This window comes from Denticeps clupeoides, chromosome 5 (genome assembly GCF_900700375.1).
Source record: "Denticeps clupeoides chromosome 5, fDenClu1.1, whole genome shotgun sequence".
Taxonomy (NCBI): domain Eukaryota; kingdom Metazoa; phylum Chordata; class Actinopteri; order Clupeiformes; family Denticipitidae; genus Denticeps; species Denticeps clupeoides.
In genome coordinates this window covers 16,131,094-16,154,284 of record NC_041711.1, presented here as the reverse complement: position 1 = coordinate 16,154,284, position 23,191 = coordinate 16,131,094, and the positions used below count along the sequence as shown (strand labels likewise).

Genomic DNA, 23,191 nt, shown 5'->3' with positions numbered 1-23,191 from the left:
GTTCTGATGACTGTTTACAAGAAGTGCGGTGAACTTTTTTTCATGCATTTTTGTATTTCTGAACTATTAATTCCTCTAATGCTCAGGTTTGAAAGATGCTTAAGGACACAGCGTCACGCCAGATATCTGCAGAACATTTGCGCCGGTCCAAAAGCGATAGAGAAAAGAAATTTGGTCTTTTCGTGGGTCTGATCACCCACTTTGCTGCTACAACAGGACACTCAAGCCTCAACCCAAACCTTGATCCTTTCCCTGTTCTTTCTGACGACTGGTAGAAGTTTCTGGGAAAAGCGCTAGATGGTGAAAGCAATAAGTCTAGCAGAGGTTGCAGTTTCTCTAATGTTGCTTTTTCCCTGTGACCAGTAGTGTCTGAAGGACGGAGGTGAAGCTGGCAGATAGCTTTGGGGCTGATGGCGTTATTTATGTAATCCTCACAGGCTCATGTACTAGAGGACAGGTCATCTTTTTTTTTTTTTTTTTTTTTTTCGGTTTTGTTTTTAACCATAAACTGGATGCCAAAGGTAGTGCCTAAAAACTGTAACGCAGATGAGGACGTAATTTTAAATGAAGTTTACATAAATATTTGCTGTAAAGTGCATTTATCAGACTTTGGCTTGTTTGCAATTTTTTTTGCCCAGAGTTTTGAGTCGAAAAGCTGCCGGAAATGTGGGAATGATTCAAATTAATTAAATTTCCATGCAAAAGACTTGTGCGTTTCTGGGTACAGCCTAATGTTTTATTCCTTTTATGCGGATTATTGATTGTTTTTAAATGTCATTCAGCTTCATTTCTGTTTTGTGAGATTGTGAAAAGAAAGAATTGTGATTTTAGACAAAATAGTATTTGTGTAGCTTAAAAACAGACTGTCCAAAATCTTGATGTCCAGTGTTTCACAGTATACAAATAAACAGTATACATCTGTGACCTTACAGATGTGTCTCCTTTTTTCTATGATCGAGTTTCCTCTGTAGACAACTCCAGCTTCAGACTGCAGGGTTTCCTGCAGTCAAGTGTGAGACTGGGCATTAATTTCCAACTGGCCTCAACCGTTGCCCTTGTCCATTAGTGCTCAGGATTTGCATGGATGGATCCAACCATTCAATGATCTCTGCGCATGTGCCATGTGGATGTCCCCCCCGGAGGGAAGTAGCGTGCATGAGATCTGTTGATCACTGGGCTCTGTTCGTTTTAAACTCCTCTTTCAGAAGCATGTTCTGGATGACAAATTATTAAAAAAAAAAAAAAAAAAACTTGTTCTTGTTTTGACCTTTATACTAGCTTTGTGCTAGTAGAGCGCCCTCTGTTACCAGACAAAACCAGTAAAGACCTGGGAATACTGCAAACGAGGCCTGTGTCTGGGTCTCAGGAGCAGAGGAACCCTGGTGCGGAATCTTCCGGGAGGTTTCCTCCTCTATTCAAAATAGTGAGAACCTCCAGGAGAACCACCTTTTCATTCAAGCCCATCCTGCCTAAAATCTACCAGCTTCCTTAGGCCGTTTTTTGGGGGGGTTATAAAGGCAGCAGGTTTGTGCTGATACTAAAGACAAAAAAACAGCCACTGTGGTGCTGGAAGAGCCCTGGCAGGACGTATCTGCTTCTACCCACCCGCCTCGTTCCTTATTAGGCCGTCCGTGATCTGGTCGTGGTGCTGCAACAGAATTGCTGCGCCGCGTGATGCGGTTGACCCGAAAGGACGTTAAATCCGCGGCCTCCAAGTGGAGCTGTTGAGTTGCGCGTGCGGCAGCCGCTCCGCCGCCAGCGCTGCAAGTAGAACTAGAGGTAAGTAAAGGAGGCAGTGTGGCGTAGGCGCCATTGTGCCTGTCCTGGGAGAATAGCCTCTGATTAATAGGCTGTGTCACTGCGTTGTACTGCTTAGATGTAGGATCCCAATCTGCTCCTGACCGGCCAGGTGTTCGCGCTCATCTACATTCAGCAAACACGAGCGCAGCAAAATAAATAAAATAAATAAGATGCTCCACTTTCCACACGGGGCCCCGGCCCACAAGCATCGCCATTTCACATCGGAATCCGGTGATCTGGTGTTATGCAGCGGCCAAGCAGCCACAGCAATAAATCCACAAGAATCAAACGGCGTTCGGTGCCGGAACAAGTTTTTAGTTTGGAAGAGAGTCTGGATGATGCCACTTTGGCAGGTGAATAGGTGCCACTCTCTCACAACGTGGGCTGCCCGCATAGACAAGGCCATTTAGCCCCCCTGACCTGCCGGCTCCTGCTGAAATGTTAAGTGCTCCGCTTGTGGCCCTCCTTTTTTTGCATCAGGAAAAAGCGGCCTTTCGCCTGGCGAAAGAGGTAGGAGGTCTTGAGAGCTTTACGCTGCGCTGGCGCTGTGAAGGCGAACACGCCTCATAATGCAAACTCGGAATTGTTCCGAGCGGCTGATGATTGGCAGCGCCCTTGTTCAGCCATTTTCTAATGCCTTTTTAAATAGCGTAAAGGGGAAAATTAATGGAAAAAGGGTCCAGTCTTTCAGCACCTGCCTGACGTCTGGGCTGTGCCAATATTGCAGACATAATATTTGTGTCTTCCAGCCAATCCTCACTATGCATTATATCTAGAGTTCAGGAGGCTGCAGATATGGACAAAATGACTTGGAAGAAAATGTATAGTACAACCTATCATTACATTTCATGGGAGGATGCCAAAATGAAAGACTAATAGGTGCTGGGCACCACATCAGGGCGCTCCACGCTCCTGGTCCAGATATTCTCTCTGTTTTGGAGCCCATTATTCCAGTGTACAGCACAGGTAAAAAGTTTGGACACACCTTCTCATTCGATGTGTCACTGAAGGCATCAAAACTATGAATGAACACATGTGGAGTTATGTACTTAACAAAAAAAGGTGAAATAACTGAAAACATGTTTTATATTCTTTCTTCAAAATATCCACCCTTTGCTCTGATTACTGCTCTGATCTTGGCATTCTCTCAATGAGCTTCAAGAGGTCGTCAACTGAAATGGTTTTCCAACAGTCTTGGAGTTCCCAGAGGTGTTTAGCACTTGTTGGTCCCTTTGCCTTCACTCTACGGTCCAGCTCACCCCAAACCATCTCGATTGGGTTCAGGTCCGGTGACTGTGGAGGTCAGGTCTCCACTTTTTGTTAAGTACATAACTCCACATGTGTTCATTCATAGTTTTGATGCCTTCAGTGAGAATCTACCAACGTAAATGGTCATGAAAATAAAGAAAACACATAGAATGAGTAGGTGTGTCCAAACTTTTTGCCTGTACTGTACAGTATATTCCCTCAATTTGACACATTGAAGATGATGGTGGTGGTGATGCTTATACAGGGAGTGCAGAATTATTAGGCAAGTTGTATTTTTGAGGAATAATTTTATCATTGAACAACAACCATGTTCTCAATGAACCCAAAAAACTCATATCAAAACTGAATGTTTTTGGAAGTACTTTTTAGTTTTTATTTTTAGCTATTTTAGGGGGATGTCTGTGTGTTCAGGTGACTATTACTGTGCATAATTATTAGGCAACTTAACAAAAAAACAAAAATATACCCATTTCAATTATTTATTTTTACCAGTGAAACCAATATAACATCTCCACATTCACAAATATACATTTCTGACATTCAAAAACAAATCAGCGACCAATATAGCCACCTTTCTTTCCAAGGACACTCAAAAGCCTGCCATCCATGGATTCTGTCAGTGTTTTGATCTGTTCACCATCAACATTGTGTGCAGCAGCAACTACAGCCTCCCAGACTCTGTTCAGAGAGGTGTACTGTTTTCCCGCCTTGTAAATCTCACATTTGATGATGGACCACAGGTTCTCAATGGGGTTCAGATCAGGTGAACAAGGAGGCCATGTCATTATACCCTTTCTTGCCAGCCACACTGTGGAGTACTTGGACGTGTGTGATGGAGCATTGTCCTGCATGAAAATCATGTTTTTCTTGAAGGATGCAGACTTCTTCCTGTACCACTGCTTGAAGAAGGTGTATTCCAGAAACTGGCAGTAGGACTGGGGGTTGAGCTTGACTCCATCCTCTACCCGAAAAGGCCCCACAAGCTCATCTTTGATGATACCAGCCCAAACCAGTACTCCACCTCCACCTTGTTGGCGTCTGAGTCGGACTGGAGCTCTCTGCCCTTTACCAATCCAGCCACGGGCCCATCCATCTGGCCCATCAAGACTCACTCTCATTTCATCAGTCCATAAAACCTTAGAAAAATCAGTCTTGAGATATTTTGTGGCCCAGTCTTGACGTTTCAGCTTGTGTGTCTTGTTCAGTGGTGGTCGTCTTTCAGCCTTTCTTACCTTGGCCATGTCTCTGAGTATTGCACACCTTGTGCTTTTGGGCACTCCAGTGATGTTGCAGCTCTGAAATATGGCCAAACTGGTGGCAAGTGGCATCTTGGCAGCTGCACGCTTGACTTTTCTCAGTTCATGGGCAGTTATTTACATTTACATTTACAGCATTTATCAGACGCCCTTATCCAGAGCGACTTACAATCAGAAGTTACAGGGACAGTCCCCCTGGAGCAACTTAGGGTTAAGTGTCTTGCTCAGGGACACAATGGTAGTAAGTGGGATTTGAACCTGAGTCTTCTGGTTCACAGGCGAGTGTCTTACCCACTAGGCCACTACCACCCAGTTATTTTGTGCCTTGGTTTTTCCACACGCTTCTTGCGACCCTGTTGACTATTTTGAATGAAACACTTGATTGTTCGATGATCACGCTTCAGAAGCTTTGCAATTTTAAGAGTGCTGCATCCCTCTGCAAGATATCTCACTATTTTTGACTTTTCTGAGCCTGTCAAGTCCTTCTTTTGACCCATTTTGGGGTCAAAAGGAAGTTGCCTAATAATTATGCACACCTGATATAGGGTGTTGATGTCATTAGACCACACCCCTTCTCATTACAGAGATGCACCTAATATGCTTAATTGGTAGTAGGCTTTCGAGCCTAAACAGCTTGGAGTAAGACAACATGCATGAAGAGGATGATGTGGACAAAATACTCATTTGCCTAATAATTCTGCACTCCCTGTAGCTATAGCTGTATTTTAATATATCCCAAGCAATTAAATTCTGTTATGTTCGTATTTTATTTCATATTTGCATTTTATGATGCCTACATATATACATGCAGAAAATTACAGGCAAATATGGCCTTACCTTTTATTACATGGACAGCATTGTTCCTAAAAATGATGGAGATGGAGATTCAAATTCTTATTTTTCTAATTCTGAGTAAAGGCAAGAACCATCTTGTGTCCTATGAGTCCTATGAGGCACTGTCACACTGGAAGATTTTATTGTTAGGTAAAGGTGATGATTCACAATGTCTTTGTACTGAACAGCAGTGAGACTTCTCTCATTGGATAGAAAGTGAAGTGCTCCACTTCAGGGTCCTTAGTTCTTCTACAGTAAGGAACTGGGGGGGGGGTGCAGAAGGGAACGAAGGCTACGGATGGTGCTGTAGAACTGAATTCTCACAGATGGCATTCCCGTTTCTTACTTTTTTGTCTAGGCTGTGGACGACAAAGCCAAGGGCTGGCGAAAGCATATATCCACACATCTGCTCTGAACTTTGAGCCAAAGATGAGATTTCCAGCCAGTGGAAATCCACCCTCTCTGTGTGTTCTAATCGCCAAGAGTTCTCAGCAAGCGAACAAATGAGGTTTATTTGAAAATGGACACGCTCCCCAGACTCTGATTTAATCAAGCCTCTTCTCCCGTCGATATGAGTTCCCATGCCGAATGGCAGCTTTGTATCACTTAAACAGTCAGAGATGTGTGCCTTTAGATGCATCTGCGTTTTCTAGATGCATCTGTTCAATGGTTCAGCAATTAATAGGATCACATGGTTATGCGGTCATCAACGTGAATCATAGTACAACAAAGTGTGATGTCTGCTAAGTCTGATGTTGCTCTATTAGCCATCGTACTCCATGACTGAACAAAACAAACGGTACTAAAGGCTACTAAAGGTAGCTGGGCATGTTCTACAGTGTTCTGCAAATCACTGATCCTTCCAGGACCCGGCAGAAATTTTTATAATGATCATGCCCCAATATTGCAAAATGGTATTTCTAAAGTAAAACCAGGTCAACTCGTCATGTTTTAAATTATTCTGCAAATGAACGATTGCAGGAATACAGGGTGGTAGTAGACCCAGAAGACCCAGGTTCAAACCCCACCTACCACCATTTAATAGAGCAAGACATTTCATCGTGATCCTTCTAGAAACCAGTAGAAATTGTGTTGTGCATATTTCATACTGTCCGCGCCCCAAGTAACACCATGCAACACGTTTTCTCCCAAACCACAGCGCTTTCTCTGTCTGACAGCCATCAGCTTTCTAGATAATGTACAACACAGTGTGGAAGGAGCAATAATGTGGATCAGCCGGCTGTTTCGGAAAAGTACCAGCAAGAAATTAATGCGCCGGGAGATTTGTGTCACCTCCAAACACTTGAATGGAGTGACACGCATAGGAGACTTTGTTTTTGCACTGCACCATGCTGAAAACTGTGCATTTATTCGAACAGTCACTTATTCTCAGTAAATGAAATAAATCATGCATGTGCTCCTCATGCCACACATGTGGAAGCATCAGGCCTCCAGCCTCTTACACCAGGGTGGATCGCAGCTACTCAATCACGTCTCATTTCATCAATTATGCAAAAGCCCTTTGACGTTTGAACTAATTATGGGAAAAAGTGACCTAATTGAGGTTTTTTATTAGGGTTTCTCAGTCAGAGGGGAAAAAACGTGGTACTGATATGGTACATTTGGGGTTTCATATGCAACATGAGTTTGAACAGGAATTTGCTTATATCATTCACCTCGGTCTTAGGTGAAATTCTGGGCAAACGATGTGGGTAGTTTTTTTTTTTATGGTCTAGGACAATCTGAAAATGAAGATTAGTTTTTCTGTGGAAACTATGGGAATAACCCTATGGAACTGTGATAGCAATTATCTCCAGACTGCACTTCAGACAGAGAATCTTAACCTATAATCACAAGGTCTCTGCAGAAAGGAGGTTTTGTAATAGGTCCTACTTCCGCCACCACACCGCTGAAATTACACGGCATCACTCACTCTTTTAATAAACCTGGACTGCTCCTGCAATTTTGTTGCAATAAACATCACAGTGACAAATCACACTTTAAGTGAGTTTGATTAAGCGGGACAAACAAAACCAAGTATTGTAATTGTAGTAATTGACAAAAGTGAGGGGAGCCTCTGTAGACGCAGCGTCTGCGAATGCGGTTCTGCCCGTTCTTTATCTCCCACGCACAGGTGTTCCAATTAACAGCCCACTGAAGTTGCGCTATCTGCAAGCAAACGTGCCCTGAGCGACGACGAGAGAAAGCGATACGAAGATCACCAGTGGTTAAAAACAACCTCTGCTTTACTGCTGATCTGAGATCAGTTCTCTGGTCCTGGTCCAGAGAAAAATGCATACATCTATCAGGACGAATAAAGTTACTCACAGAAGGGTGGATTAGACTGTAGAGCTGATGATAAAAATAGTTTCAGCATGATGAATACTTGTTAGAGCTGGGAGATATATTAATAATAAGTGTTCATATTGTCATTGCCTCAGCCCTTCAGAATTTGGTTGTAAAACTGGTTGTCACTTGGTGGAACAGTCTGGGTTTTAAAAGTAAGTGGCTTCATTTACAGAGCCACATTCTCTAGGAGAAACAGAAGGAGGATTTCCTTTTCTTGGATGACCTAAATATCCTTAACGTGGCACATGTGACTATTGCGTATGTATGGTAACATGAGCTAAAACGTTCCAGAACATGGACAATTATGGTGTCACATCAACAACATGCTGTATCTAAAACACAAAACAGTCTCATGAATTTGGGTTCACTTGTATGTATTATCTCCAGAAACCAAAGAAACTGGAACCAATTTTTAAAAACATTTTATTGATCAGTTATTTAAGATCTTTACTATAAAACACATTAAACATTGATTTAAACATTAAACTGCATTAAACTCAGCTGCAGTGCTCTACCGTGAACAGAAAGATGTCTTCTAAATGAGGAACTAATGTGTAAAACAAGAACCCAAAGTAGAATAAGGCAAAAAAACCCAGATACCCAGGCTCTGCGTTGCTGGTTTGTGCGTCATTGTTTACTGTGACAAGGTCTTTCATCCATTTTGAAATCAATATTAAATCACTTTTTTTTTTTTTGGCCTGAGAAGCCGCTGTCACAGGGGGCTCAGAGCTGTCACACAGCAATCTATTACCCACCGGCGAAGACTGTCGAGGTAATTGAGACACCTAGAACTATGATGCCGTACAGGGGAGGAGGGTGGCGACCATGCCATAGATTGTATGAATTATTGTAAGCACCTTATTCTCTTTCATTTGATCCCCACTGAGCAAGCTGATTTTGTTTTGGTCATTATGCACAGAGAGCTATGCATCCTGGAAGACAGGTTTCTTGGCGCCTAGCTGTTTCCTCAGTAAACAGATTTTGGGGGTGCAGGACGGCCCACCGCTTGAGCCGAGAAGCAGCCGCAGCCCGCTGAGCAGCATCGCTCCAAATTACACGAATAAAAAAAAGTAAACATAGAGGTGATGCTCCCATCCCGCCATAGAGCTCCGTGCTTCTTCTGTATGTATCCAAAAAAAACAAAAAAACAGAGCTCATTATAAACTGATTGCACAAAGAACACTCTGTTCGTGTCCTATATATACCCATCCATTTGGTGACTTGTCCTCGGATCGCAGCCAGAAGAGCGGCTGTGGCGGCGGGCGGCGCTTGTCTGGCATTCGGGGTTTATTTTTGACTCTTTACCGCGAGGGGAATTCATGTGAGACGGATGATATTTGTACTGCGGCCCCGTCTCTGCAGTCCGGCATGTGGACAGGCAGCGCGTCCAGAATTGTCCTCCAATTCACGCCAAACTTCATTATCATTCAAGACGGAAACAGCTCAGATTAATAATCAGGCTTGAGACCCATATTCGGGGCTTGCAGAAACAAACTGTGCCCCCCTAACAGTTTGGCTGATGTGACACAGAGCACCCTGGGGTGACATTCGCCCACAACGATTACATATTCAATCTCTCCATCGGCTGGAGCGCTATCGACGACAGTGAGAATATTGCGTCCCCTTTAAACCCAGCACAAGTGACTGGTTTAACCGAGGGGAGCTGGGGGGGAACTCTGGCCGTGGTGGCTGTTTAACTTAGACGGGACAAGACAGGAGCTTCACCCTCACATCAGAGAGGAAGGCGCCGTGGGCCTGTTTACTGCTTTCTTTTCGGTTACCCGCCTGATTTGGGATCAGTCCACCGCCTCCCCCCCGCCGCCCCTCTTTATTAACGCTACTGTTATTGATGTTTTTCTTCTCCTCTCTCTCTCTCTCTCTCTCTTTTAACTATTCCTTGTTCCCTCTGCCGGCAAGTTTGCCAAACAAACACAGGAAAGTCATTTGAATCCGGCCAGCGGATCTTTGCTCAACGGGCCCTGTGGGAAGAGCGGCGCACGTCTTCATCTGCCGTCCGCTCAATACCGCGCCGTCCCTCTGCCACGTTATTAAAGTAGCCCCCGCCCAGGCCTCGTTTCAGTAATAATATATACGCAGGGGCCGCAGTCGCAGGTGTAGGAGGGCTGACGCGGGGCTGTCGATGACAGAGGGGCCATGTCAGGAAGTTGCCTCTGAGATGTTCATTACTCCGGGGCTCTGACAGCTGCGGTACAATAGCCTTATTAAAAGGAGACCTCGGCCAGACGGAAAAAAGGAGGGGGCAGGTGTGATCTTTCTGCCACGGCCCGCCCCCCCTCTTCTGCTTTTGCAAGGACGGTGGAGTTGGGGTGAGCTGCAGTCTCTTTTTTTTTTTTTTTTTTACAGAAACGCGACTTAGAAGTTGAGAAACTGTGCTGCCGCACGTTAGGGCCGAATTAGCCGCGCCTCGTCCACCGAGGCCGGCGCATGCGAGGGTGGCATTATGCTAAAGTGCGTTATTATTTTACAGAACATGGCCGGCTTCAGTTATATCGTAAACAAGAGTGTTCGGGGAGATTATGAGAGCATTTATCTCATGCTGAGCACCGGCAGACAGGAGATAAGGCCACCAATAAATGTTCGGCGATAAAAACGATCTCTCAATTCCTCTTTTTTTTCACCCCTTCCTCACCTCATCCCTCCTCTGTCATGTGCTTAGGGGATGAAGTATGGGGTCAGCAATCAGACGGAGGGAAGCCACCCGTGACCCCCTGCCATTTGTCAACAACAACAGGTAATCGCATCACACATCATTCCTCCCCTCCTGCAGGAAAGCTTCCATTACAGCGGGCCCGGCCTGAGCCGCTCCGCCAAAGAAAACGAACTTAACCCACCGGGGACAGGCACCGAATCTCCCCTCGACTGTGAAGTATTTATACGCATTGCAGAAACATCTTATTCCATTAGCTCATGGTGACAGTGGAAATTTCCCCTCGCATTCTGATTTTTAGTGCACTTTAGCGACTGAGCAGTCAGCTTAAAGCGTCTTTGGAGTTCAGCCGCATGCCGCTTTACTGTTCGCTTTGGTTGTCGACAGATTAAAAAAAGGAACAAGTCATTTATACGTCATATATGTAGAACGGGCGGCTTTAAGTCAAAGGCTAGACGATAGATGATGGACTGAAGACGTTATTTTGTCCTGTAGCATTTCTATAAACAGAAAACATGGCAGCAAATGGCTTTAATATTCTCACTGCTTATCGCTCTGTTTCCATAGTAACTCTTCCCACTTCCTTCCCTCTGTCTTCTTTTATTGAGTTTACTTGTCTGAGTGGAAAACAGTAGTGCCAAAAGACAGATTGATAGAACTTAAGGTCTGCATCAATACCATTCTGTGAAATGCCAGCCAAAGACTCCTTTAATCTTGCTTATGAAATGGACACCCTCCCCCAGCATCGCGCTCTCATGTTTGCCAAATCTTCACCAAGTAAAGGAGTGAACGTTCTCTCCCGCGCTCTGCTCTCTTGAGAGGTTTTGCCTTTAGAAACAATCACTCAAGATTTTTTTAGTTTTTTTTCCCCATCGACTCTGTTTTGAGCTTCCTTTCTCCAAATCAAGCCATCATTGGGCTCAGCGGCAGCTCGGGCTCTCTCTGGAACATTAAAGGCAGCGCGCTCGGCTGCGGTAAAGGGAAGAGCGCTTGTTTGCGATTTCCATGGAGATGTGAAGCCTTTATCTAGCCTCCGCCCCCCACCTGCCAAGCCCCCACCGCCCCCACGACTTAAAATAGCAGCGCCACCTCAAACAGCAGCGCCCACGTTCACCTGCTCCTCCTCCTTCTCCCCTCCTCTGGCTCCGAGCAGCTTCAGACCATCCATCGGAAATCAAACCGGAATCGCCACCCGGAGATATGTGGCAGATCTCAGAATCCCATCAGTTGGCATGCAGACATGCAGCTCTTCACGAGTCTGCGGCGTCTCGTTACGCGAATAAAAAGCCCACGGTACACGCAGTGCCAGGCACAGCCTTGCGAATCGGGATGCTTGCATCTACTACACTTTATTTGTAGGAAGGACCCATGGTACACAGTTCACCGGGAAGCAGGATTGGTTTGTGTGAATAATGTCTTATTTTTAACCCAGGTCCCATCCCTCAAAGAAAAGGTCTTTTTAGCTGACTCATTTACCTGACTATTAAAAAAAAAAAAATTATTATTTCCTCTGAAAGAAGTGTGTGATGTCAGTCGCCACCTTGGACGCAGCCTGCCCCCTCTTCATCAGGGTCCTCTCTTTGGCCTGCTGGGCAGTTCTCTGTGGAAGAAATGGAGTTTGATGTATTTATATAAGACTTTCAGGCGTTTAAAATAGCATGTACAGTGAGTGCAGTCCTTGCGTAACGGGAAGTAGGTTGGTTGCTGGTAGAGGGGGGGGATTGTTTTAAACCAGGGTTAAAGGTTAGCTGAAGAACTGTGTGAATGTTAGTACCACTTCTGTGTCTACGGAGCTCAGAGTGCCAGATGTAAAATCAAAAATGCAACGTGATTGGCTGAACGGACTCACTGCTCTGTGGCACACGGTACACAGGGTCTGCAGGTTGTCCAGGAGGCACTGGCCACCCCCGCTGTACACGGGCTGAATGTGGTCCACTTGCCAGAAGTGCCCCTCCACCGGGTTCCGGATCATCTCGTTGAGCTGGTTGGTGAGGAGTAACGATAATGAAGCATCAGTCTCGAATCGTACACACGTTCATCAAAACTCTGTACCGTCAGCAGATTTCACACCACGGAGCATCCCGGCCTGAACTCAAAAAGGGTTTTTACCTCAACCTATAATACAACTCATTACACAAGGGTTCCCATCAGTACTGTAAAGTCATGTCGTGTAAGAGCCTTTTATGGGGGTCTGTTTTAAAAAAACAAGATCGACTAATCGAACATTTCCACTGAGCTTCTGGTAGTGCTTTGCTGTTAATGTAGAATTGCCCTCCCTCCCTTCAGTCGCCAGCACGCCGCTCTCTCCATCGCTTTTTCTGCTGCCGTGGCATCAAGCGCAGCCTTCGAGGGAAACTGAGACGTAGGTACGTCTCAGGCGCAGGGCTGGGGGTACAAGGCGAGGGAGCTTTAGGAAGAAACAACTTCAGCGCTGGCATTTGGATTGGAAACCAGCAAAGCTCTAGCCTTTTTAGGCCAGGGAGCCCAGGGGAGGGACGTGGGACTGAAATCAATCCCCCCTCCCTCTTCCTGTCGCAGAGCCCCACTCCCATAATTAGCCCCAAACCTCGGCGGAATGGGGGAAACCCGTGGAGGACCCACCCTCCCCCTCAGACCCCCTCTGGTCGATACCTCCACTCAAACACAAACCCTCCGCAAGCGTCCCAACTGCTCTGAAGCGCCACTCTATTACGCCAATGCCAATAGAATTTATTATCGGAGCCCCTCTGGCCATTTCCTTGTGTAAAGAGGCACTGGCCTAAATCCGGCCCATCGATTTATGAGAAGGTGTTGCCGGGGCTTTATGCAAGAAAATGGCAAACGAAATCAAAAACCGGGGCGGCTGGCAGCCAGTGCGGCACTGTGGGAAAAATCAATGCCAATCTGACGGGGCTTTGGCGCCCTGTTTACTCGTGGCTCCAGGATTTGGGGGGGGGGGGGGTGCATGCGCAGCGCTCCCCGGAGGACAAGGAAGCACTGCGGCATTGTTGCCAGCCTCCGGTGGGAGCGCGTACCACGCACTGCCCCGCCATTTATCTTCTCGCCGCACAAAGCCCCAGATCGCGGGGAAGAGAGCCGGGCGTTGGTGCTCCTCTGCCCGGCTGTCAGAAACCGAGATGCCTTCCCGCTCCCCACCTTCTCTCCGGCTCTCTATTGAGAAGGACGCCATGAAGCTTCCTCAGCAACTGAAGGGCTCACAAAACAAGGCTTTTGTCTTTATCTCTGCATATGCAGGAAAACTGTAAATAATTTTGGCAGGATAAGCCCTTTTTACGCCACCCAAAGAGAATATCAGACTTTGTCCTGAGATTTACAAATGCCTGTGTGTGTGTGGCTATATGCAGTAATATGGCAGAACCCAAAAAAAAAAATGAGCACTGACACGTTATACAATGACGTCCATCGTGATGGTGGCATCTATCACTGCCGTGAAGAAAGAAGACACGGCTATGAAGAAACCCTACAGAGTGAAAAGTGTCCAAAAAGCATCACATTCCCGAGTCGGGCGAGCAGAAAGAGACGTCATGTACAGGTAGCTGCTGGCTGCAGCTGAGACGCATGTCACCGCGGGTATCAATTAGCCGGTGGAGACGGCAGCAAGGAGCCTGGCGCAACCCACACTCACCTGTTTCAGCGGGAGCTGTGCCAGCCAGGTGTTCTCTAGCAGCGGCTTCCGGTGAGCCGCCGGGGCGTCGCGCACTCGCTGGTACAGCTGGTGGCCGTTCAGGCCGCACATCTGGCACACACCCTGCTCCGTCTCCAACACCCGTGCCCGCATGTAGCCCTGGTTAGAGCGCACCTGGAACTCCTCCTGGCACCTTTGCCCACAAAAGCGGGCATCCCAGGTGCCACTGGAGTGACAGGGAAGTTGGCATGACAGGCAAAGGGGGTTGCCAGCGCTGTCCAAGGCCTGAACGTAACCGTCCTCGGAAACTGCCACAGTGCGGCTTTCCTTGTCAATGGAGGATGCCTCAGTCCCACTGTGGGTGAAAACAGGCCATCATTTACAATACACTTGGAACTGGAACAATTCAGGATAAGAATCATTATCAGCGTCCACCTCTGCACATCAATGTAGATGCAAGAGGCTGAAACCACATTTCACTTGTACAGACAACTAGACAACTAGTGGGTAACACACTTGCCTATGAAACATAAGACCCAGGTTCAAACCCCACTTACTACTAGGGGTGTTAAAGAAATAGCGATACAGCAATATATATTACGCATGATACAGGGACATCAAATATCAATATTTTTGTATACAAATGTATAAAGCATTTTCTGTTGTGAGTGCGCGGCTGCAACCTCCACGGTTGTAGATGGCGCTCTGCAGAGGGTGATGAAAACCACTCCCAGCAATAACGGACATTTACACCACGCGCTGTCTCAGGAAAACAAAGAGCATCCTGAAGGACCCCAGTCACCCTGCACTGTCACTTTTTACTTTCCTGCCATCAGGCAAGAGACTCAGGACAATTCACACACGCACAACACGATTCAGGAACAGTTTCTACCCCAGTGCCATCAGGCGATACAACACATAGTGTGCACTGAACTTAAATTACGCACACTCACTTTCTTATGCAACTTAGATATATTCACCCTTCTGTGACTAATTATTTATTGCTGCTGCACTTTGTCTTCTATGTCTTCTTTGTATCATGTTCTATGTTCTGTCTACGTGGGAGAGGTTTTCAAGTAAGAATTTCATTGTGCTCTGTACACTGTGCTTAGTACATATGACAATAAACTTCAACCTCAACTTTGAATCACTGCCTTCATTTCAGGCAGAGTGAAATCACAAAACATGACAGACTGATCACAGCAGCTTGTATTTCAGCTCTTTTGTTACTGTAAAACTGTAAAATATCGCAATATGTACAATATCACAATATATCATGAGCATTGTACCGTGACAGGTATCATATCGTGAGATCCTTGCCAACTCAAACCCCACTTACTACCATTGTGTTCCTGAGGAAGACACTTAGCCCTGAGTGTCCCTGTAACCACTGATTGATTGGCGCTCTGAATAAGGGCATCGGATAAATGCTGTAAATGTAACACATATACGTGCACAGACGAACACACATACTTTGGCACATTCTGTTAAATTGTTAACTGTTTAAACTGTAAATTTGTACATATATACAGATACATATTTATGTTATTTATGCTTTTACCTTCTGCTTCTGTCCACTTTCTGCCGTGACTAGTGCAATTTCCCACTTGTGGGACTAATAAAGGTTTATCTTATCTTATCTTAAAATTCATCTAGTCACAAATGAATACCTTCACATTTATGTGTATGAACGTGTATGCATCATTAAAAGAGATTAAACAAGTGAAACAAAAGCTGGGATTCGAGTGATTGAATATTTTTGACCAAAAAAATCCTGTAACTTTGCCCTGAAGGTTTTTTTTTTTTTAACACAGATTTTTAATTTTACATAACACATTACATTACTGAAGCCAGAGAGGAACAGCTTCATCAATTATAACTATTTTTGGTCTTAGCACATAGACTGGCATTTGAAATTGACTCCCATGTCATGTCCATTTTGATCACATCTCTCAGGTATATTGCAGTAAGAGGAGAGGAAAAGAAGAATCCCAGACAAGTCGGCAGACACATGACTGACTGGACACTGGCATATCAGCAGTAAGGTGGAGCTGCTGCAGATACCGAGAGGGACAGATCAAAACCGGCAAGTTTCCTACCCAGGGACAATGGTGTCTTATCTGCCGCTCCGTCTAGAACACAGACCCTTTCCTTCCTTTCTCAGACTGAAGAAAATGTGAGCAGCAGGCATCATGAACTCCGATAGTGCACTTGGCTGGCGTGGGCGTCGTTTCTTTTCTCTCCCCCCTTTTTTTTGGCTTGGCAGTTTGATTAAGCAGTGCCATTCCTGTGCTTTGTCAACAACGTGCTGATGACACTCTTTTGAACAGATGGATCTCATCTCAGAAAAAAAGAGAGGGGGGGTTATATATATAAAAAAAAACCCAGATGGTCTTCAACGAGACTTTCCAGGCTAGAAATTCTTTGCTGGTTTCCATAGCAACACTGGACCAGCCAATGGGACTTCAGAAGGCTCTCAGACAGTGGATTAAGCCCTTATCCTGGTGCTAAATATTCACAGGGTCCACAGGCTCCTCCAGACACTTTCTTTGGGGGGTCGGAGGGGGCAAGCAGCACAGGGTCCACAGCTGACCGGCAAAACACACATAATTACATGAGGAGCACAGAAAGTGAATTTCAAAATAAATTGTGACTGCGATGCAATTTTTCACCCGTCACGGAGACTCATAAATATGTATCGGTCACTTCCATTTTCCACTCGGGCTACGTAAGTGTAATTTGATAATCCTGCCGCCATCTGAATATATATGTTTCATTTCCATTTGCAGATTGGACACACCTGGCATTGCACACACCAGTGTCCAGGCTGATGAAACCGCGACCCTGTTGACTTGGTGGGAAGGCATGAAAAGAAAAAAAAAAAAAAATGTATTTCATTTGAGTGGCGGGGAGCTTGTGTGTTTTTTCGGGGGGTTTTCACTTATAAAGAAAAACAGAAGAGAACGCAGCTGTCAGGTGCGATCAAACGTCTGCACAATGGGAATAACAATTCGTGTGATCAGGAAGTCTGGTGTGATCACCTCGTGCCACCGCCTCCATCAGCACTGCTGCTGTCACCTACCTGTCAGCGCTGATGGGCAGAGGAGAGGAGCTGGACGTCTTCTTGGTAAAAAAGCAGTCTTTGTTGACAACGCGGACTGTACCACCATCCTTTTGGGCCTTAGTCACAGAAGCCTTAGCCACATCCTCTTTGGTGAGGTACCTAAAGGTGCACACGTGACCACACACACACACACACACACACACACACACACACACACATCAAAGAGGGGGAACTTGAAGGTCGGGCAAACCTGTATAAAAGAGAAGCCCCATCGCCTTCAAAGTGAGGTGAGCCAAGGGGCTTGATAAAAAGGTGTACATGAAAGCAATGTCCAACTCTGACACTCAGGTTTTAGCATGTGCATGTGTATATATATATATATATGTGTGTGTGTGTGTGTGTGTGTGTGTGTGTGTGTGTGTGTGTGTGTGGTACAGAATGGTCTAAAAAAATTGCTGCAGGAGCAATATTGACTGGAGAAGCGGTGATTGTGCCATGCTGGTGTGTGGTAGCGTATAGGAACTTAAGCTCAGGGGCAAACATCAGCCTCGGTTTCTGAGCTTTTCATTTTTAGAAGCGGAAGAGAGTGGTGATTAACCCAAAATAAAGCGATGCCTGTTGGTGTTAAACCCATATGTTTGAAATGCCATCAGCATGGCATTCAAACGCAGTGCCAGGACCACAGAAATCGACGTGCACGGGGAACCTCGATTAGCTTTGATTAAGGACTAAATCACACATTCGTCAAATCACCTTTTCAAAATGTGCGATTTACGCCTACAGCTCGCCTAATCAGGTACTGCTTACTCGCCCATGCCTTCCAGGATTAGTCTCTGATTGGCTGCTGTTGCCTAAAACCAGGCCTCGGCTGGCGGTGCCAGGTCCACTGCCCACACACATGTACTCACATACACACACACACACACACACACACACACACTTCCTCTGCTTTCATTGCTTGCCTCTTGGTGCTGCTGTGGCGCCGCTGGGTGCTGGTGAGCTCGTCCAGCAGCAGGATGGGACTGAGGAAGACTCGGCCACTCTTCCTCACCAGTCTCTGCTTCATTGCGGTCAGGCTGTTCCACTCTTGAACAAAGCGCTGGACCTTCGTAATCACACACACACACACACACACACACACACACACACACACACACACACGCAGCAATGAAACCGAAACATGCAGCACCCCGAGGGAGGATACATACACACACACACACATATATATATATATATATGCACTACCTCTGATGCAATCATAGGCATATGCATTCTGTCACACACAAACAGACCAGTTAATATACAATTTTAGACAAGTGTGTAGTAACAGCAGAGGTGAGTTTTAGAGGCATGACACCACAAGGTGTAGATCCTCTAAGTGACATGGGGCCATAACAAAAGACTTGATTTCCCAGCACATCCTTCAACTCATGTTCCTCAACCTGTTCCCACATGGCAGGATTTTTAATCCAGCTGAAAGAGTCCTCTGCCATGAATTTTTAGGTAGGTGGTAACATGTAGGTGGTCCGACATGCTGGTGATGTTGTCAGAGTGATTGTCATTGTGAAACACTGCAGCACAACACACAATGACACACCAAAATGTGTCCTCTGCTTTTAACCACCACCTATGGTGAGCAGTGGGCAGCCATGACAGGCACCTTGGTGGCTTGGGATTCCAGAAATCTTCCGATTACGGGTCCACTTCCTTAACTGCTAGGCCACCACTGCCCCGTGTTGACTGGTTGACTGCCTGCTGCTTGTATATTGACAATTTCCACATGACCAGAAAACAGTTATTCTGCACCATAAAATCATGTACATGATTTTATGGTGCAGAATGTACATGATTTTATGGGGCGGGGGCATAATTTGCCATAACAGAGATATGTTTTTTCCCCAAATTTAAGACTGTGGCTGGCTGCTGTGTGAATAGATATGGGTACATGCAAGCACCCCCACACGAACACACACACACCATTCCAATTGGGGGCTTCTTGTTCAACATCCTCCCTCGGGGTGCTGCATGTTTCGGTTTCACTGCTGCTGGAGATGTAAGAAGCGCAGACCGTACTCGATTGTGTAAGATGATTTTTTTTTTTTTTTTTTAAGTTGTTGTTTTGTTTTCTCTCACCCGCCTCTGTAAACCCACACTGCCCCCTCCCTCCCCCACTCACCAGCCTCCTGTTCTCTCGCCGCTCAAATTCTGCTGGAAGATCCTCCCAGTTGTCCAGCTGGATGTCCAGGGGGACAAAATTGCAGGAGAGCGGGAGGCCGTCCTGTCACGGGGAGCAAGCATAAAGCACATGAGGCTGAATCCCGACACCCACACAGTGCAGAAAAGCCCGTTAGTCAGAGCAAAGCGAATCGCCCGCTAACCGTAACATTATTGATTCTTTGTTTATCCACCCCCTGCATCTGTGTGCCCGTGGGCTAGCGGAAAGAGAGATTAAAACAGGAGATGTTATGAATACCAGCGAAATTACAAAACAATAGCAGGACACAGGGCATGCAGACAGCAGCTTGGGCGCTTAATACGTCTAATATAGTATTTCAGCGACATTCGGCACCCCCAAACCTTATCGCAAATCCCTCAGTGAATTCAAGAGTGAGCGCAGATTAACATAAGCTGACACACAGTTTCAAATCTCAGCTTCTTAGTACAAGTATTGTGCGTTACCTTTTTCAAATTGGGCAGGCTTATCGCCCTCATGCGCCGCACTATTTTTTCCATTATCACCATCCAAAACAAAGTATGGCATGGCAGTCCCCCCTCCCCACATACTCCGGTACCCCGCTACCTTCCACCTTTTCTACACCTTTCTGGCCTCAAGGCAGTCTCTCCCTCTCTCCCCTGTCATTCATCATCTCCTGCTGAAATCACTGAGAGAACAAAAAGCTTATTAAAAATCTTACGCTGATAATATTTCTCAATCACAGTCAATTAACGGCCCCTCACGCTCACATATTCCACCCGTTTAACGCAATCTGAGGGTGCCGATCGTCTGAGAAGACAGTGGGAATGCTGAATTAAGGCAGTATCACATGACAGCACACAATTTTAAAACAACAGGAGGTGCTGGGTTTGGTTGCAGTATTTAACAGCGCGTTGTAGTGGAGGATGGATGGATGAATGGACAGATGGAAGGGTGGAGAGAGGAAGAGTGACACTGACAACTCTCTGTCTCCAGCACCTTGTCATAGAGGAAGATCCGGTCCGTGTTTGGGCTGGCGCAGAACCGAAGGCTCTCGTACAGAGGGAATGTGCTGTCACCCGCACCTGAGGAGAAGATGGGGGAAGAGCAAGAGGAGGAGGAGGAAGAGTGGGCAGAAGAGAGGGGAGAGGATCATTACTGTCTGTAATGAAGCATCCTAATCACTGCGACAGCAATGAGAAAAGGTCAGCTGGTGAAAATTAGAAAACCAAAGCGCGGCCATCAACACCGGCGAGCTGTGGCTCTATTTAAAGGTGGAAAATCACTTCGCCGCCGGCCATTCAGACAGTCGCAACAACACTTCAGAGCTGCCGAAACATCATGTGCTGTATATATATAATCATGGTTCTCCCACGCGAGGACCTTGAGGACAGACACTGACGTCGCCGCTCACTAATCTTAGAGCAATCACCCGGCTAAAAATGGGAAGAGGGATCCGTGCCTTACCTGGACAGGCAACAGGCAATCATTAATTCGCCTCCCCAAGCCTATAGGTCACTTTTATTGGCCAATTGCTGTGTTCTGCATTAACCTGAAGCCCTGAGTCTGAAGAATGGCTGTCTGGAAAAAGTTGCATGTGAAACACTTGTGAAGCATGTATGGACAAATCACCATGGAAAAACTTCAACACAGAGAGCAGAGGAACTACAGGGGGTTCTAAAACCTGCCCACATGTTATAGCATGAAATATAATGTTAGTAGAAAAGTCAATGTTGTATGTTTATTAACTCACAATAATTTAATTTACTACACATTACCACAATTTTAGCATTTATTGTGTGATTCTAACACTGTTGTTACTGTATGACTGCCTTATAATAACAACAATTGTAATAATAATCCCTTTTGTGCAACACCATGAATTTTAAAATTTCTTGAGGAAATGGTGGAAATTGTTTCCATTGCAGCTTTGCAAAAAATTGGGGCATTAAAATGATTTTGAGGTTTTCTTTAATTGACATTCTCATTAGTGTTAATGAAAATGTGACTAATGTGCCTGTGACTTGGGAAGTCATGTTGCATGGGATGCTCAACAGAGCTCCTCAAATGCCACTGTATTATTCAAATCCTGATATGAACCATAGTCAGCAATAGTTACAGTAATTCTCAATAACTACGGAGCCACTGTGCACTGTGTTGAACTTCGTTCTTGCAGTTTCTTCTATTCATGTCTTCTGCTGAATTTGTCAAGCCTTGCTCTCACATAAATGTTTTAATCTAGAAAAAAAAAAAGGTTCATGCCATAGCTCTGTGTTTCTTCTCCTTCCATTCAACTGAATTTCTCTTTTTGTGACCATCTGAAACCATTACAACGGAGAGGTACGTTTCCAGGCATATAAAGGGGATCTCTTGACCCAGCTAATATTCTTGGAAAGATAACAGTATGTAATTCCTCCCCCGTCAACCTCTTCAGCTGCAGCGGCAGCACGTGGGAAATGAAAGCTCTTTTCATTTATTAAGAGTGGCACATTACACCAGTGGTTACGGAATCAGGCCGACACAATCCTTCATGATATTAAAGAGGATGGCGGGGATTAGTGGTGGATTACCATCCTCACGGCTGCCGGGGGGCGACGCCCCCACTAATTCTGGGGGCACGCATCCCTCCCCCTCCTCCTCCAGCTGTGACGTTTTGGCTGCGGGGATCTGATTATGCGGGCCCTCAGACAGCCGGCCACAGGGGCTTTGGTTGGACGGGGGGTCCACAGGTTCAGCCTGCTGCAGAGGATGTGCGGTCCTGCTGAGGGCTGCTGATGCTGGGTGAGACAGGGAGAGAGAGAGAGAGCTCAGTTAAACCATTTCTACCGGCAGGAAGGACATCACAGCACTTTGTCTGCACGCTGCCAGGACTGGTCTCAAAATTTAAAACGGTCTCGCGACCCGTCGTATTATATGACAGAGGAGAGACTGAAGCAAAATGACATTAAAGTTGCCATAGTTACTGTTACCAAGCCAGAGTTCAGGCAGCGATCACAGCAAAATGATGTATTATCAGCGGCATAAAAGACAAAGAGACCCGATACACGCGTGCATGTTCCATTTCACAGCTCTGAATGAATCAAAAAAACCTGCTGTTATTACAGATAAAAAAAAAATGGATTTAGGTCAGTACGAATCAACTTTTCGTTGGCAAACTGCAACGCTTCATACATCTACTAAAAATACCGCACACAAAAACGAGACAGTTCCACCAACCAGGATTCACCTCAGAGCCACAAGAAATCAACATTAGACTGAACATCGTTCCCGTCTCAGAGAATTATCTTGATAAAGCAATTCATTTCCGACGTCTGTGCAGGTGCACTGGGAGAATTATTATTTCATTTCCGCCTCCTTTCTGCTGGCAGTATCTGCAGAGATGCAACATATGGTACAGTGTGGCACTTGTGAAAACCACAGAAGACAAATCTATCAAAGGCCGGAGACGGTTTAAATGGTTCAGAATCGGTGGCGGTGGAGGTGCCCCCCACCCTGCCTCTGAAACGCCGCTCGCTGTGCGGGATCACACAGAAAGATGGTGCGCTCTAAAGAGCAACTCAGAAACCCCCGCTAATTAATTGCTTTTCCCCACTCTGAGACCCTTTCTTCAAAGGCCAGTCTATAGATTTTCTGAAATGTCACCTGAATTTTCCTGCACCCCCTCTCTGTTAGCATCCTCACTAACAAGCAGAGGTGCCACCGGGCCACTAACCGCCGCCCTGCCTGACAAGCGACAATAAACACATTGTTAGAGACTGTTTTTTTCTTCTAATGTGTTTTACTTTATAATTATAACCATTTATTTCTTGGAGAGATGCCTGAAGTGGATCCATAAAATCTACTGGACTTAACATGAGAATGGTCGGTAAAGACCTCGGCACCACGGGCTTTCAGGACCCGGGAAAAGCAACAGTCAGCTCAACCTGCCTTTTCTTTTCTTTTTCTTTTTTTTTTTGTGGCAACGGGCTGTTCTGAACGCATTACTCCCACATGAAGGGAGTTTGCAGCTCAGGGCGTTTTCTGCGGCCCTCTGAGGAGCGCTGGCCTGTCGAGGGATATCTCTATTGCGCCGCTGCAGCTGCCTTATTGCTCAGCCTGGCCGGCTATTAAAAAATGTAATGTGCTGTTAAAT

At 45.9% G+C, this 23,191-nt stretch overlaps 1 protein-coding gene across 2 annotated transcripts in view; it reads right to left on the bottom strand.

Moving 5' to 3' along the window:
- Positions 1-11,509: 11,509 nt before the first annotated feature.
- zranb3 (zinc finger, RAN-binding domain containing 3) overlaps positions 11,510-23,191 on the bottom strand; it is a 33,487-nt gene continuing 21,805 nt past the window's right edge. For both annotated transcript variants that reach the window (XM_028981922.1, XM_028981923.1), the window contains exons 14-21: positions 21,630-21,836; positions 20,059-20,144; positions 19,042-19,143; positions 17,828-17,970; positions 16,884-17,024; positions 13,802-14,156; positions 12,026-12,157; positions 11,510-11,776 (exon numbers count right to left, since the gene is read on the bottom strand). In XM_028981922.1, coding sequence (XP_028837755.1) covers positions 11,678-11,776; positions 12,026-12,157; positions 13,802-14,156; positions 16,884-17,024; positions 17,828-17,970; positions 19,042-19,143; positions 20,059-20,144; positions 21,630-21,836 — 1,265 coding nt within the window. In that variant the 3' untranslated portion in view covers positions 11,510-11,677. The remainder of the gene's footprint in view (positions 11,777-12,025; positions 12,158-13,801; positions 14,157-16,883; positions 17,025-17,827; positions 17,971-19,041; positions 19,144-20,058; positions 20,145-21,629; positions 21,837-23,191) is intronic.